This window comes from Heliangelus exortis, chromosome 13, assembly GCF_036169615.1.
Source record: "Heliangelus exortis chromosome 13, bHelExo1.hap1, whole genome shotgun sequence".
NCBI classification, from domain to species: Eukaryota; Metazoa; Chordata; class Aves; order Apodiformes; family Trochilidae; genus Heliangelus; species Heliangelus exortis.
The window spans coordinates 15,633,539-15,651,091 of NC_092434.1; the positions used below are offsets into that span (position 1 = coordinate 15,633,539).

The following is a 17,553-nucleotide window of genomic DNA, read 5'->3' on the forward strand; positions in this document are numbered from 1 at the left end:
AAACAACTACTGTGTGCCCAAGGCAAGTGCATGCTTCATTCTAGAAGGTGCTGGCAGGTGAAGCTGCTGGCAGGAGACAAGTTACATGTGCTATGCATGCCACGCTTTGTCCAGAATTTGTAACAGCAAAAACTCACTGTCTGCAGCTTTGTTAGGACATCAAGAACCTCATAGTCCCTCTGTGTATGAAATTAATTAGTAAAATTGCTTAGAATCATATTTCTCTGCTAAAGTGATATATGATCCTCACTGAATAAGCTATGCAGACTTTATGGTGCAGAGGCTGTTGCTTAATAGAACTAATTAACTCCACTGTTTTCTCTGGAGGCCTTTTGTCAGTATGTTTGTTGTTGTCTGCTCCTTTGAAAGCCTTAGCTGTCAAGAGGATTGTCCTTAAAAGTTAATTTGATTCATCCCAAGGTACTTTTCTGCCCATCTCCCTGGATTCATTAGATCTTTATTTAAGTGTCACTTTATTTTTGGTTCTACCAGAACTGGTGGAAAAACGTTCTTTCCTTAATCTCCTATTATTTGACAAGAATTTGTCCTTTATATACTCTTTTCCTTCAAAATGGCAGTGGACATTTTCATTGAAACCCAGACAATTCTTTTGACTTCCTGATTAAATTTAACTTCACATTTTACACAATTAAACATTTCATTTCCCCCCCAAAAAGTAATTCTAACTGCTTGAATCTCCAGAGGAAGAAATAATAGACTTTCAGTCTCCTGCTTATCCCTAAGCAGGGCTTAGAAATAACACTGGGGAAGCAAATGTGTGGCTCTATCTAGAAGGCACAAATTAGCCGGTTTCCAGAGTAATGTTAATTGTATTAAAGCTCAATTTACTAAACTTGCAGCTCTGTCTTAGGCAAGGAAAACAAAACAAACCAACCAACCACACCCCAAACACAATAAAACCAGCCGAGTCTACTGTTGTAAGCTCTGCATAGTAACTAATCAGACTTCATAAACACACACTTATTAAAGCAATATACTTTACTATGTTCATTTGTCCTCCAGGAAACAGTTCTCCACATTTGCCTTGGTCTGATAGAGCCACCTATACTAAGATAATACTTAGTTTTCCAACACCTACAGTGTGACCTGACTGTAGATCTATACTTAGGGCAAAATATTTAGCCTGACAAGTAAAAGGGAACAGTTGTTGACAGCAACAATTTCCTTTGTTTAAAGGACAGGAAAAATTAAAATAAACAGTTAAACAGAGTATTCCTTTGCCTACCTTGTTCAGTGGAAGTTCTATCAAGGGGCATAAGCACTTCTAGTTTGACCACAGTAAGTAAAGCAGATTGAGAAATTCGCAGGAGGAATATTCTGAACTAACACTATTACTAAAATGAAATATATGCAGTATAAAATTTACAATGATACAAATAGGTAGGCATCCAGAAATATTAACCATAACCCTTATGGCTCTGGCTGATAACTGAAAAGTAACTAAATATACAAGATAAGTGATACTGTTTTTACTAGGCACTCTGATAACTTATAAATAGTTATTTATGTCACCATATATAGTAATTGTGATTGAAACCGGGTATTTAAACTTATTAAAAGAAAACTGAAAGTCACTTCCTGGTTGAGTGAACTGTAATTTCTTGGTTTAGTCCAGTCAGTAGTTATGTCTGTCTTCTTCTCTGACACAGACAGTTTTATCTCTGACCTGGAATACCAGCCATCAGGTTCAACAGAGAAATGGACTCAACATTCAGCACTCATGTCCAACTCCTATGTGGAAAATCTAGAGGGTGAGTCTGCTTACTGAAATGCTTCAATGTTTGAAATTGGAGCACAAAGTAAAGGGGAAAGTATTGTAATAGTGTTAATATCTACAAGTGAAAAGCACTACGTAATACTGAAGTATTGCTATAATAATTGGACACCTGTTTATTCTGAAATAGTTGGAAATTCAGAAGTTGTGAACCAGGTGTACACTCATACAGTAAAAAAATAGACTTAAAGTGTATATATATTTATAGCTGCCACAGAACTTCCTGAGTGCTGTAGGATCTAGTGAAACAACAGAAGAGGATATGAAGATCTTGAGCCAAATATGAGCAAGGTTGTAGAGGGGCCAGATTAGTTAACTATGAGAAATTTAGTATGTTTTCCTTTTTTAAAAAGATGGAGCAATGTAAATTTAAATAGATGGAATGCAGTGGTGCACACTGCCAGTTTGAACATTAGGAATATGGATTTTGTAAATAGATTTCTAGTTGAATTTTCCCTATATTCACACAGCTGTATTTCACATACAAACAAGATAATTGTGCACCAAACCTCTTTTCAGTAGTAATATTAGAAATAGACACATGGTATATTGGTCGTGTTTGTGTTTATACTCATCCTTCTTAGTGTTTTTTACTTTACTACAAACATGCCTAAAATGTCAAAGAACTATGCTGCCTTTTTTTCAATATATATAATCACACACACACATTTAAATAAACACATAAACCACTTCACTTTAACCATAGATTTTTAAAGAGGAATACCTGTAAGTATAGAGTAAATTTGTGATTGTTAACAGTAAAGTGTCTCAGAATAGCCTTAATAAAATGCTCACACAATCAGTGTGTGGACTGATTCTCAGTTTGCTCATGAATATTGGTCTTCTAGCATCTTTCAAAAAACTTAGTTCTGCTTTCCTTACGTACCATAATGTTATAAGTAAGGTAAGTAGCTACTGTTTAGAAAGGCAGAATTAGGGAAAGAACTGTGTACACTAAGTTGACATTTCTGTATATTGAAACAGCAAAATTATTAGTAAAATATCCGTTATGACTCAGATTACTTCTGTGTTCTAGACTATATCCTGTGCAACTCCAAATTCGGTAGGTACAGAGTAATTGTTGAAGAGCAGGAGTTCTTGAAAACTGAAGACTCAATTTAATAATGAAATAACCACCAAATACTACCCTATCAGCTAAAGAGTGACACACAGGCTGTCAGACTGCAAAAGCAGGATTTTGAAATGTATGCTGACCGGTCCCTTTTTAAAAGGGCACACAAACAGCAAACCAGACCCAGACAGAAATATGCTTACACAGAAATGCTAGAATCTGAGAAATAAAGCTGAGAAACCTGGCATTTAAAAAATATAGTATTTTGGTTACTTGATGTAAGAAAGATAGTGTGATACTAACATGAGAGATGTTTACATAGGAAAGCTAATAGAATGGTTCTGTACCTTGAAAAATGCTTAGTGACAAATCAGGCAGGCTATCAACTAATAGTACAGAATGCTTACAGATTTATCTTCTAAAAAGAGCACAGCTTCTAAATTATGCTGCTAAACAGGAGAGCAACTGTAACAATAGTGTGCTGCAGAAGATCAGACAATCTGCAAAGGCAGGAAATACACTAATGGAATACTTGAGTCATCCTTTATAGAATGGGTAAGTGTGATAACTGCTTCACAGAGCTCTAAGTCATCAGAAGAACCCTCAAGGGGAAACATCTCTTTATTTGGTCCAAAGAAGCCTACAGGAACTGCTAAAAAATAAAGTAATAAAATAATAAACTGTTTTGTAGCAGTTTCAACATGATAGGTTTTGACAGATTTTAAAAGGGGAACCTTAGGAAAACAAAAAAAAACTTACTTTAAAAATAGGTGGTCAAAAGGCTAAAATACTTGCAAGCAGTCTGTGAACTATTTATGAAGGTTAAGTGTACAACTACTCTGCAGTAAGTGAGACTACAGGCTGCTTCCAAATACAGAAAAGAACATAACAATTATTAGGTTAAGTAATCTGGCCAACAGATGACAAATCAGAAATCTGCTTAAAATTAGATAAACAAACTTAGACTGTTCTTTTGTATTGAGGCTGAGGAACTAGAGATTCTCATGCCGAAGTCCTTTGAAAAAGGGACATGTTGCAGGACCTGTCTCAAGTTGAAGTGTCAGTAAAAAGGTTTCAGAATAGATTAACAGACATGACGCAGCTGCTAATCAGGTATTCAGAGTAGTAAAAACCAAAAACTGTCTAGAAAAGTCTACAGAAAGACTGTGATTAAAGAAAATCAGTCAGTAAAAGGAGTAGAAATTAAGGTAAGGAAAGCAAAAAAAAAAAACCAACCAAAAACCTGTCCTAATTCCATAAATACAGTGATACTTTGTCTGAGCTATTCTCATTTAGAGCCATCTTGAATTTAAAATGGACAATTCTATGAAAACTTGCTCAGTAGTGTTAAAAGTAGTCTTAAAAGGGTGAATAAATACAGGGAATAATTGGGAAAGTAGCAGAGAATGAAAAAATGCTCCTCTACAGGTGATGTCACAGAAGAATTAGATTCATAAATGTTATTTTGTTGGATGTTCTGGTTACAGACAACTAGCATGACCAAAAAGTTGAATCAGCTAAGACCAACCAAAAAAATGAATGAGAAGATTATGCTAAGTATAATGAAATAATACGGGTGACACAGAATAGGTAATAGAAAATACTAAAATACTTTTTGGGAGAGCAAATACTAAAGTATCCACCAGCTGGTCATGCAGCAAGTTGAATACATACAAAAAGCATTGCTACAGCCATATCTAGTCAAGTGTTGGAACTTACTGTCTCAGAATGTTGCAGATCACAGAATATTGCTCAAGCATAAAAGACCTCAAGGAGAAAATTTCCAATGGGACCATTCAACACAGAAGATAATGTCTCTGACTTGGAAATACTCTAGGATAAATGTGTTTTGGAGGCTGGTAGAACATCTTGGGATGCATCATGATGTGTTTTTCTTAGGTCTCTACTATTGTCCATTACATATCTAATGTTCTGTAATCTGAACAAGACTGTTTGTAATTCTCCGTGAAGATTTTCAGGCAGTATTTTTGATGTATGAAAACCTAAAATGCTGTGTAACTGCCTATTAGAAATATTCTCTTGTCCTGTAGAAATATTCTCTTGTCCTGATTATACATTACCAGTTTCCTTCATAGGAAAACAGGTCATCCACTATTCCAGAAAGGAGTTTAGGTTCAGGTATTGCTTATTTTCTTTTGTTCTCCAGTATAAAGTATTTGTCTCTTACCATTCACAGAGAATAGAGGAACTAAGTACAGAGCCATTTAGAAGCATGCTAGTATTTGGTTGGCTTTTGATTTTAAAAGATAATGCCTTTACTTCTGATGTTATAACTGCAAACACTTATCTTAGAGATCATGCTACATTATTTTTACTCTAGTATGAAATAGTAAGGTGCTACAAGTATATGTGTTGACAGACAAATCATTAGTCTCACATTGAAAATAAATTAAGATGACATTGTAGGAAAAGTGTAGATCTTATATCAAAGCACCACTTCTTTTCAAGAATTTTGTACTCCAAAGTTTACTCAAAATTAAAATTGTAAAGTTTTTAATTTATCTAAGACAGTTACTTACTATTGAAGCACTATCTTTCGTTACCTTGTCATGCTTTATAACACAAGAACTTTGTTCTGTTCAAATCAGGTAACATGGATAACATTTTGTAGGTTAGTTTCTCTTGAGAGGCTGATCAGTATTGCTCACAAGACATCTCCATTGGAGCAGCTGATAAGATTACTGTCCCTACATATCATTCACTGCACAAATGGATGAGCTACTCACCCTAATTTTAGTTTATCTGAAAACTCTGGATTGCAGATTGCAACAGTTTTAAGAGATCCTCATGAACAGTCTGGCTGTTCATGCAGCAAACATCTAGAGCAATAACTTTTATCAGTGACCAGGAGGCAAAGGCCTCAGCCTAAAGATTAAGGGTTATGGAAGGGGAGAAGAGGCTTCCAAGGAGCTGTGGCCCAATTTATTATCAATCTCAATGGCTCTACTGTCTTTCATGTGTGCAGCCGGTAGGGACTTAAAAGAGCAAACAGAATACTATGTGAAACCAAAACAGTGGGAACAACCCAGTAAAACATAACATGGAACATGAGGGTGCTCTTGTTTTACAAGCTTCACACCAGATTCAAAAGTCAGTTATCTTCTGCCCTGCACAGCTGGTATTGACATAAGCAGCATACGAATTTTTTAAAAGTGTTGCAGGGGCTTGAGCCCCCAGATTACTTGAGTGCTATTCCACTGCAGTATATTCATGTTTTTTTTTACAGCATCAGAGAGTTACAAATAGAAACAAAATAAAACAAAACAAAGAAAAAAACCCCTTTGCAATGCAGTGCAACAGTACTGACGGTTCCAGTTTAATGTCTCTAGCAGAAGGTTTTCTCCCCACCATGTTAAGTAAGTTCTGTACAGTCTATTTATAACTATGAATATAAATTTACCAGCCAGCTTATACTGTGTATAAATATTAAAGAAAAAAAAAGGTGAAACTAGTGTAAATAAAGTAACAGCTGGAATTCTTAGATCTGGGATAACTGCCAAAGAGGTCAGTTTGAATGGACATAGGAAAGTTGTTTAAATAATTTCTCTTTCCCAGACCAATTAAAAAAGAAAACAAAAAAGAAAAACTGTATTGCATTTGCATCATTATCTGAGAAACAAGTTTTCAAGATGCAGTTACCACTTTTGTATTGGAGGAATCTGCCACACACTCAGTCTCACACTACACTCATTAAGGGTAGTGTGTGCCACTCCTTTCTCTTTTGATTTGATCCATTCATTATTTCAAGATTAGAAACCTGGATTGTTAGCACATAAAACATTGGAAAACAATTGATGTTTTCCACTCAACTGACATTGATCATCCGATATAATTTTAGGTGATCAGTAGGTATTAAATGAATACTAAATATTAACAACTTCCAATATTAACTAGACTTTCCATAATAGTATGGAAAATATTTCTGGTTTCTCGTCTCTTGACATTACAGGTATGAATTTGCAGTCAGAACACATGGTACCTAACAGGCAGTGATTTAATACATGGGAGGAAAAAATAAAATAGTAGATAAAGAATGAAAGTTCTACTCACATAGCTGTTTATCTCCATCCTAAGTCTCATGAGATTCCTCTCTTAGTATAAACTACACTACACAAATTAACCTGGCATAGAGAAATTTAACAACATAGTTAAGATCTGTACTGCTGAATCCTGAACAAGCTCTGCAGCCTTCCCCCAGAAATTTTTGCTGAAGAAAAAAAATTTTATAAAAAATAAGTGCAAGTGTTAAAAAAATCCATGCATCTTGATTTCCCAGTATCTAGTTGCTAACTGGATGGCTTTTAAGGATAAGCAAAAAGGCAGATGAAACTTCTTGCTATTCCAGGTGCCCATGTACCCCATAGTCAAAAGCACGAAAGGTGGGCTGAAGCATTCTGCAAGTATAGAAAAGTTTTCTTTGCTTATAAAGCATCATGAGTATAGTCTGAGCTCTGTCCTTTCTCAGGATCATTGAAATTTACTTCCTCTCCCAATTTGTCACCTAAGAACCTGGATTTTGCTAGACAACATTTTAGAAAACCTGTGTTTATGCTCATGAATAGTTTTCAGTTTTAATCACAGATGACTACAGGGTCTGTGATTGACCCTGTGGAAGAAAGTAAATGTGTCATGGACTCAAATACTAACCTTTGGACTTCTATTTTGGAGTTTAAACTAATTTTATTTTCTTCATTACAAATTAATATAAAAAGGAAAAACACTGTGTGATATTCTTTCAGTTTTACAATTTTCTAAGCAGGATTTTAAGTCTTCTTACTACCTACATGATTTACATTTTAAACTTCCTTAATTTATACCCCTCCAGTGGCAGAACACACAAATTAATTAAAATGATGCTGGGAAAGAGAGGATGTCCTTCATATAAATCCTAAATGCTTCCCAATTTGCACATATGCAGAGCTGTGCATCTCTTCAGTGAGCTGTTCCAAAGACTTCTAAGCTATTTAATGTTGGTAAATATTGACTATGGCTTCTTTACAGTGTTTGGGGTTTTTTTCGAGCTTCAAAAGACAAGCCTTTTGTAGAAAAGCTGCTATCCTGGTATAAATAATGCCCATTCCTCCATCTGCTAGCCTCCATGCTAGATCCCCACTGTCCCCATTCAGCTCTTCCACCCCTCACAAGTGTGATGGGCTCAGACAGTCAGACAGCAGGCCCATGCCTCAATGAGCACATCATCCCACCTGTCTCAAACCTGTCAGGCAAACTATTGCACCACAAAAGGTTAGAGAACTGCAGCTGCTGGCTTCTGCAGACTGTGCTTCTTTGAAGCATCTTTACCATCATCCGTACATCTGTTGCTTACAGATTTCCACACAGCTGAAATTGACACTCATGGGAAGTATAAAATAGGAAGATGAGTTAGTCAGAAGGCTATGGGATGTGAAAAAGTGAAAAAACACCTTTCCCAGACATTGAAGAAAAAGGATTCTGGCCTTGTATTCATTCAGGCCTTCACAATGCTCTGACAAAACACTGGTTCAGATACTTATTGAAGAAAAAATTTAAATAAAACAAAACAACCAAAACAAACAAACAACAAAAACCCAAACAGAGAAAAAAAACCCAAACACAGTAAGGACAACCAAGCCACATTTGAATAGTGGCTGCTTTTAAAGATCAGTAATCCTAAATGAAATCACTACGGCAAGTAAAACTAGTCCACTAGAATTTTCTGTTGGGACTGCATTTCCCTGAGAAATCGTAGATGTTTCTAATATAAATCTATATAAACCAGAGAATTCTTTATTGACCATATGCTAAAGATGTTGCCAAAAAAAAAAGTTATCCAACGGCATAATTAAAGTTGATAGACCTATCACGCTGAACTATAAAATAGCTTCTTGTAAACAAATCAATCATTGCTTAAAAAAAAACCAAAACCACACAAACTGACCTGTAATGTTAATACTCTACACAACGAATTATGCAGAACTTTGGCATATTAAGCACCACATGACCTGCCATTGTATTCACAGTGTAATGTGATTTAAGGAGAATTCAATGCCACATGGCTACATGCTGTTCAGTTAATAAACACCTTTGCCTCTGGGAACTACAAAATGTTGCAACAACATAGGCCAGTTTATACTGATATTGCCTGCTACATATATATATATATAGGTATATATATATATATATTCATCTATCAAAATTTAAAGGAAGTAACCATCTAATAAATTTAAAATTAAAAGATATTTGGCTATATTGCTTTTCATTGGACCACTCAAAGTTTTAGTAGTACTAAACAGCTGTCATATTTGATTTGCAGAAAGCAACTGTTCTGACTGCTATAAACTGCTGTATGCTGCCACAGTCCTGTTGCTGAAGCAAGCTAAAGAGTGCCCTGACAAACTGCTGGAGCATAGTTCTAAAAAGTGAACATCTAAATTTTGTTTACAAAAAAAAAGGTCATCTTTTTTAACAGCTGTTTGCTTATTTCTTTTTTTGGCATAATAAAATTGAAACTTGAAAAAGTATCCTACCTGCAGTGACACAATTTTCACAGTCCAGCTAGTTTAATGTATGAGAGATTTTTTTGAAGCCAGATAACTTGCAAGTCTTGAAATGTTTGAGAGAACTGGTTAATGTGTATTTCTAACAAACTGTCCTTGCATTCATGCAAGACAATAACATTGCCATTGATTGAGTTTTAGATTACAAAATCAGGTGATTTTTAAGACTTTCCTAAGTAAATTAATATAGACAAAGCTTGTTTTCCTAGTTGGATTTTATATGCATTATACATACTTTAGAGCATTCACAGTATTACTACATTTTCTTTCAGACCCACTTATGCTGCTGCTGCAGCAAAAGGCAATGCTCACACTGCTGAACACTATTACAGAGCAATTTACACAGCCTGTAGAGTGATTTTATTGTACTTCTACCAGACAGGAATGGTTAGTAGGAAGCTAAATCCTGTGATGGAGAATGAAGGAAGCATTAAGAAGGGTGGAGAAGTGAATCAGTATTATTCTGTATAGTTACCCAGTGGAGAACAAACCAGCAAAAGCCTAGGTTCCAAATCTGAGATTTTCAATAGAAGCAGCCTACTAGCGAAACAGTTAACTCTTACTAGGAATGGTCCTTACTCAACAAAAGGATCCCATTCAGTGCCTCTTTCTAGAAGGTCCATACAAACTCATATCAGAGGCTTTTTCTTATTATTATAATTCAGCATAATCAAAGTCTTGTTGAGTAAGAGAATACTCAATACCTACTGCCACTGAAGTAATGGAAAACAACATGATTGGTTTTGCCTCTTCTAACTACTAAATAGTATATTTTTACTATAATAAAATACTTAAATTAATAAATTAACAATAAAATATTAATCTAAAAGTTGTGGTTGCTATTCAGTATAGTATTTTTCACCACTGCTTAGATTACTTGTTTTCTTAGTTAAAATTACCACTGCCCATTTTGGAAAATGAACATGACTTAATTTACACTTACCCATTAAAATCATTGTTTATATCATCTTCCAAACTCAATTATACTGCCATGAATTATGTAGGCTTTAAGAGTAACACTCCGAAGTTGTCACTTGTTGATAACCTAAGTGCTAATTTGTCAAATTCATAGTGGCATCCCTCACTTGTTGACTAATCTTGGCTGAACTTGACACACATGGACACTCAAGCTGATGTGACCTGCATATTACTCAATCTTAATTCTTGACTATAGGAAAGCTGGCTGATAGATAAGACTTTATTACTGCATTTTCAGAATATCAAGTACTCAAAACTGGCCAATTAAATAGGTATGTAATATTAAAAGAATATTAATTTTGTATTAATCCGAATCCAAGTTCTGAGGAAGTTCTGTAAGTAGCCTGAAAAGAGCAAAGAATTACTATTTATTGTGCCTGTAAGACTCTTAAACAGAAAGAGTTCTGTGGGGAAATTGTACTTAACCGACCTATGCTATGCCCTCCCATTACCTACTTGTTCTGAATAGGTATGAGCTTACTTTCTTCACGTTTTAGTGATTCTCCAACATGGATTATGGTAAGTGCACAATATAATAATTAGAGAAACTAGAGCTTCACCCTTCTCCCTTGCTCAGCTGTTACTGAAATGAAGTTCCTCATTCATCCTCTATTTAACTGCATCAAGGCTTAGCAGTGAAAAATTTCTTTTTAAAAGGGATACAATAGGGAGCTCTACTTTTTGGAAAGCATGAAAAACAGTCACTTTTTAAATTTTTTTTTTTAGTGAATGAGATCATAGGAAGAGATATGTCACAGATCTCAGTGTCTCATGGAACAACACTGGCCAGCCAGTCTGCAAGTCCTGGATCTCTGGAGACAAGACTATCTGATGGAATCCAGTAACGGATAAGCTTACAACTAAACATCATGAAAACTCAACAGTTTCTGAGTATTTCTTCATCTTCTTCCTCTTTAGATTTACTGTGCTTCCAACTCTGTGGCCTTTATGAACTGGAACAGTGGATCCTTGCAAAGCCCTTTTAGTGGGTTACATTTTTGATGTAGAGACAGAGCATTTATAATTGTAGTTCCTCAGATGCTGTAAAGAGACTTCTTAAAATGGACACACGGAATCTACACCAGATATTTTAACTGTTCTAAAGTTACAAACAAGCTTTGCTTTTTGCATTTAAATAGAATACTTTTATATTGTAAGTGCTTCAAATGTGTGGAGATGTTAGTTTGCTCTTATAATATTCACAGTACTGAATGTGGGAAAAGATTTAATACACATCTTCAGTGTGCTGCTTTCCCTTAGAGATAGTATAGTTTGTAACTGATTATTTGTAACACCTTTTGGTCGTTTTGGAAAGCCTTTAAGCTTATATTGTTTCATTTTTTTTTAATATGATCTTCCAGTGGCAAATCATACCCATCATCTGAAGCCAATGCCATGGAAGCCGTTGTGTCTACAAATACCGTAGTGTTTTCTTTCTTAGATTCATAGGAAGCAAAGCCAAATATAGATCTGCACTTGTTTATAAACTGAAAAATGTTACTTGATAGGCTGCAAAAAGACCATTCCATCATGAAAGTGTTGGGATAGAAATGACATTCCAAAATTTAAACTTTTATAACTTTGTGGATTATCTTCCTGTTCTTTATTAGCACAGGCTCCTTCTTGAAATAGTTTTTTCTTAGAAAGTTGCATTTGTAATCAAATTTGAGCAGTAGGATTTTAAATGAAAGAACAGCAACATCAAAGCCATGTTAGAGAAATACAGGAAAAATTTTAATATTTGCTGAGGATTTAAGTGTTACTATTATCCCTACAGAATATGGTTTTGAAATCACGAGATCAGTGGCATTCAAGTTTTCAGTGCAATAAATCATTTGATCACATCTGTATCTTTTATATGCTGTATGCCTGACCATGCCACTTTAAAGTCCCAAGGAGATGACAATTACAGTTCCCTAAATCTAATCTGTTCATAAACATCAGTTTGCTAAAAAGTAGTTTCCTGTGAATTAGTGACTAGGTAGTATAAATTGTCCATGCTTAATTGTAAATGTGTGAACCAGAAGCTACCAAAGAAACACAAGATTGACAGCAGCAGTAACCTGTGCTCAAAAAGGATGTTTCCCTTATCCCATGTAACCTGATACAGTAGAAACAATCTGTTTACATAGTTACTAAAAATCTCAGGCCTCTATGATTAGAAACCTAGGAGAGGATCTGAAACTTCCTGCTTAGGCCACAGAGATTTCCCTCCCCCAGATGTCAGGGTCATTTGCACAGCTTTCTGATTTGGAACATGAAGGGTACAACTATCACAGCCAAGAAAGAGCAGAAATACACAGAACCTTAAAATATTGAAGAGGTTTAGTTTAGTTCCTCATTTGGGTGAGCTGTGATGCTCAAACAAAAATCAAAAGTAAATACACTCAAAAGTTTTGAGAGAAATCGTATTTGCATTGAATACAATAATTGTGTTCAGATAATTGTGGATATTTTAGTGATTTAACACAGGTGGAACACATTCCTCTTTCTATAGAAAATTACTACAGACTCAAAATTGCTAAAAATGGTCTTAAAGTATGATCTATAATACCTATAAGGGTAAACACAGATCCTATTTATAGAGCATTCTGACACACAGTCATGGGGAAAACTCTCCATGGAGCCTATTGCAGGCAAAGAATTACCCTAAACTTAAGTTACTGCCCAAGCAATACCATTAAAGTAGCTATAATCACATCTTTGTAATAGCTGAATCATGAACTTTTGCAAAGCCCATACATTAAGTGGGTGAAATTTTAACTCTTTATCATGTACTTCCTTTTAAGAGTACAGCCTAAAGCTACCATCTTGATATTTCATAGCTTTTTCAAACATTGTAGTGCAAGGCCACTATGTATGTGCTGGAAATCTCAAGCACCTTTTTTGTGAATGTATTGTTCAATGGTGCAAATATTAAAATTTGCAGGAAAAAAATGGCAGGGCTGTAATCTGAAAAGTGTGATACTGCCCCTCAGCTATGGTGCTTATTCTGTTGTCTACACATTTATGTTAAAGATCCTAGAAAATTATTCACATGCTGAGAAATACCATCTACTTACTTTTTTAACACTTCAAAAACAACCAAAAAACCCCACACAACACCGTAAACTATGTAATTGTCTTCAGACTGTGTGCTGGTGGCATGGCATGTTCCAGTTTTCACTCATGTTTTGGGTCTTTTGCATTAAACCACTGTTAGTAGCAAAATTCTGACTTAAAAGCTGTTCATACTGTATGGGATTTATGCTCCTTTATCCTACTGGTACAGATCCTCCTTGCAAGTTCTCTAAGTAGCTGGAATTCACACTGTACCTAAAATATAGGAGCCCAAACAATCCGGAGTTGCTATGCACTAAATTTTCTGATGCCTTTAAATACCTTGATGCCTGTAGACATAGAGATGCTTTCCTATTTAAAAATTAAATTTAAAAAATATAGCTTTGGATACTAAAGCAGTTTTGTATTTGCCTTGTAAAAGCTTCAATACAAGGGTCTTAATTTTATTTTAGCTTGTGTGATAACATAGGTAAAGACTGTTAATCTTGTATAATTTTAGTGATATAAAAAGCACACAATCTCTATTGGACTATGCAAATTTAAGTAAGCAACAGAACCCGGCAACTGTTGATATTTTGTTGGCATCCACTTCCTTGCCCTTAAGTCCTGTCTTCTCCCTGAGTACTTCTCCAAAATTTTTAATAATTTAGATTATCTTGAAGGAAAGCCTTAATGATAAGGGTGTTTTTCTATAAGGAGGGTCAAAGATCAGTGGTAAAAACAAAAAAATTAAGGGATTGTGTGTTAATACAGACTGGGGGGTGGGGCGATTTCTGAAATTACCACAAAGTAGCAATCTGAATTTCTGTAGTAAAACTTCCATGTTATCAGGGGAACTGCCATCCTTTTTAAACCAAAGAATGAAAATAACATGACAGTTTTGTTCTGATAAAAACAAAGGTTTGAAACTCTATTTTTGATACTCACAATGGATGTCATTCCTTGAGGTTTGGAAATCGTTTAAATTGAAGTTTTATATTTAAAAATGTGGGACAATAAAGATTAAGTTCTAGATGTTTACAGAGCCTTGTATTGTAATTTCATGTACATTTTGTATTTTAAACATTTTTGTAAGTTATGATTGCAGTGCTACTTGCAGAAAGAAAGGGAAGAATTTGCATTTAGGCTCTTAAAATCATAGTGTTCAAATAAATAAAAAGAAATCAAATGTTGTCATTTCTTTAAAATGCATGCCCACAAATGCATAGCAAGAAGAAACTCCTTATTTGCAGTACAGTGGTAAACAGCTGTGATCAGTTGTGATGTGTTAAATAAGGGACATTCCATATTCCCCCCAGAAGAGTGGAGATTCTGAAGCAATATGGTAAGAGTTTGGGGCTCAACCTAGAGCCAGTAACAGTAGGCCTATGCGTATGTAATAAATGATCAGCAGTGCCAGCAGATTATTTTGATAAATTATTCCAGAAATTACTAATGGGGTAATACATCATAAACAGTAATGTCCATTCCTGAAAGTATATTATCATAGGCAAGATGCAATTAAACTGTTTCAGAATTAGATGTAGAATTCCTACAAAATCTAAATTGTTTGCTGAATCTTGGCTGATCTCACAATAGCTAGGAAAATGCCTTTGGGAACTATACAGTAGATTCTGGCCTTAAAATCTACATCTTCTCTCAGTTCATTAAGTGCTGCTGGAAAGATTTTAACTCATTTGCAGTTCTGTTTCAAGGTCTTTTTTTACTCACATGTGGAATTCCAATGATCTCTATTCATATTCCACAGTGAGAACATGAGACAGTTTAGGATTAGCTTTATATAGAGTGTGTGTCCTGTCTAGTTACTTTCACCAGTTTTTGTTATCTTTTTATCTATAAATATAGCAGAAAGAAGTACAACACCAGTAACCAAAGGCAAAGTAATTATATCAGAGTTTTACTAAAAATAGCAAGAGGGAGATCTGTTCCATATGTGTTCCACATAATTAGCATATACCAGCACTAATAATAATTCATGCCTTGACTTTATATACTTTAGTGTCAGATCAAGTCTTTCAAATGCATATAGGCTGAAGGCTGGTTCACTATGACTGGTAGGAGAGATGTTAGAATATGCAGTGATGCTATGGCATGTGAAGTGGAGTGTGGCTAGCCCTAAGCACACTGACACCTGTTATCTGTTGTGTTGCAGAGAGACTTTATTCCAGTCTTCTACCTTGCAAAACAGTGTTTTCTAATTTCAGTTAAGCAGCGAGGAGTATTTTTTTTAAAAGCAACCCGAAATTTCTGTTCAGCTAGGACCCAAGCCTTCAGGAAGTGTTGGCATAAATCAAGGTCTTTTAATTCTTTTATTGTAGCTATTATTCCCTTATGATATTCTGCACCAATACTGTGCTATCTGCTTCCTTCCTCTTATTTCTGGACTTCTATCCCTCCCCTCCCTGCCACCTCTCCCAGCCTAACTCAAAATACAACTATATGCTTTAGATCCAAAATTTACTGCACTGTAGTGATTTAGGCAAGGACTGAGATTTTTCCAAATAGCCTCCCACCTTTTTTTGTTGTTGTTTTTGTTTGTTTTTCTGAGTTTAATTCATTGACAAAAATAATACTCAGAAACTAGGCACTGCTGTAGCGATGAAAATATTAAGGTATGTGAACAGCCATTAGAAGGCCTCAGTCTGTACACAGTCCAACATGAAATAGAAAAAGGTTTCCTAGTATATTTAAATTTATGCATAGGTTTGCATACAGAACATTCTCTGGTAATGTCCACTCATTATCCAGACTTCTCTAAGAATAACATCAGTCATTCTTATCACACAAAAAGCACTATCATTTGCTGAGATTCTCTAAGAAACAGATTTATTTTACAATAAACTATTGTGTCTTTTGTTACCAGTAACATCTGCTACATGTAAAATACAACAGGAGGAAAAAAATAACCAGACTGCAAGGTAAATAATCAATAAAAAGTAAGATACAAGTAAGTACAATACAGTACAAAGGCTTGTATTTTGTTGTAGAAAAGATTGATCTGCTCGAGAAGTCAAGCTACACAAGTTCTCCGAGCTGTTTCTGAAGATTTAGAGTGAAGTTTTGTTGGCTTATTATTATTCATTAATATTTTATCTTTAAATATTGTCTGAAAATTGGGATAAAAAAGAAAGAAAAATAAAATAAACTTTCTTACTGTCATTGTTCTGACATCTGCTGGTAAGAGCAAGAAGACTGTTTTATAGTCTCGTTGCTATTACACAGGGCCTCCCTCAAAAAAATCATTCTGACATTTCTCAACACCTTTATTAATACAAAAATACCTAGGTAAGTGTTGGTGCAATTGATGTATATCTTAGAGTAATGCATATGATCATAGATACAAGAAAATTTCAGCAGCTCATGCCTTAATAAGAAAGACAGAAGTCCCATGAAGTTGTCCATGCACAGCTTAACCTGTTAGCAAGCTATGTTAACTTCTGTGCACTATTAATAATTCAGCCCTGACCTCTTAATACATCACAGAAAGAGTTAAACCTTACATAAAGAAACAGGACAGCTCTCTGAAGCCACACGGAATATATTTTTATATGGTGATAATGAAACACAAGCTTTTAAGTGGGGAATAATAAAATTGTGGGCAAATAAGCAAAGAGCAAAAAAACCTTTGGGAGCCAGTAAGGCCATGTTTTCTGCAAGATCATTAATTAACCCTCCAGCCTTGTCAAAACTAGATTTTGTGACATCTAGAAAACATAGAAATCTTTCTCAAATCAGCCATTTGAAGCCCAAGGGCCCAGCCTTTGCACACGTATTTGAAAATAAAATGTTGTCATTGAACTTTTGTTACAGAAAGATCCACCATGACAAAGCAAATAAAAAAGGTGAATATATTTACAGTAAACCCTTCAGTATGTAGAAGCTGTGTTATCCATAAAGGGGAACCAATGAAAGTATAAAAAGTTGGGTCTCTAGAAGAAATAAAAAATATGTAAAGCATGGAAAAATTCTGGAGTTTCAACAGACTGATTCCCCAGGTAAGAGGGTGGGAAGTACAGGCTAAAGGGCCTGAAAATTACAGAGGGAAGACAGTCTGAAAATAATGATCAGTTCTGATCCAAAAGGTTCTGCCC

General features: G+C 35.1%; 1 protein-coding gene across 3 annotated transcripts in view; it reads left to right on the forward strand.

Annotated features, from left to right (window-relative positions):
- NFATC3 (nuclear factor of activated T cells 3) overlaps positions 1-14,621 on the forward strand; it is a 65,950-nt gene extending 51,329 nt beyond the window's left edge. For 2 of the 3 annotated variants that reach the window (XM_071756977.1, XM_071756976.1), the window contains exon 10: positions 11,129-14,621. In XM_071756977.1, the coding sequence (XP_071613078.1) occupies positions 11,129-11,247 (119 nt within the window). In that variant the 3' untranslated portion in view covers positions 11,248-14,621. Of the gene's footprint in view, positions 1-1,670; positions 1,773-11,128 lie in introns of all 3 variants that reach the window. The other variant, XM_071756975.1, reaches the window with a different exon arrangement.
- The last annotated feature ends 2,932 nt before the right edge of the window (positions 14,622-17,553 follow it).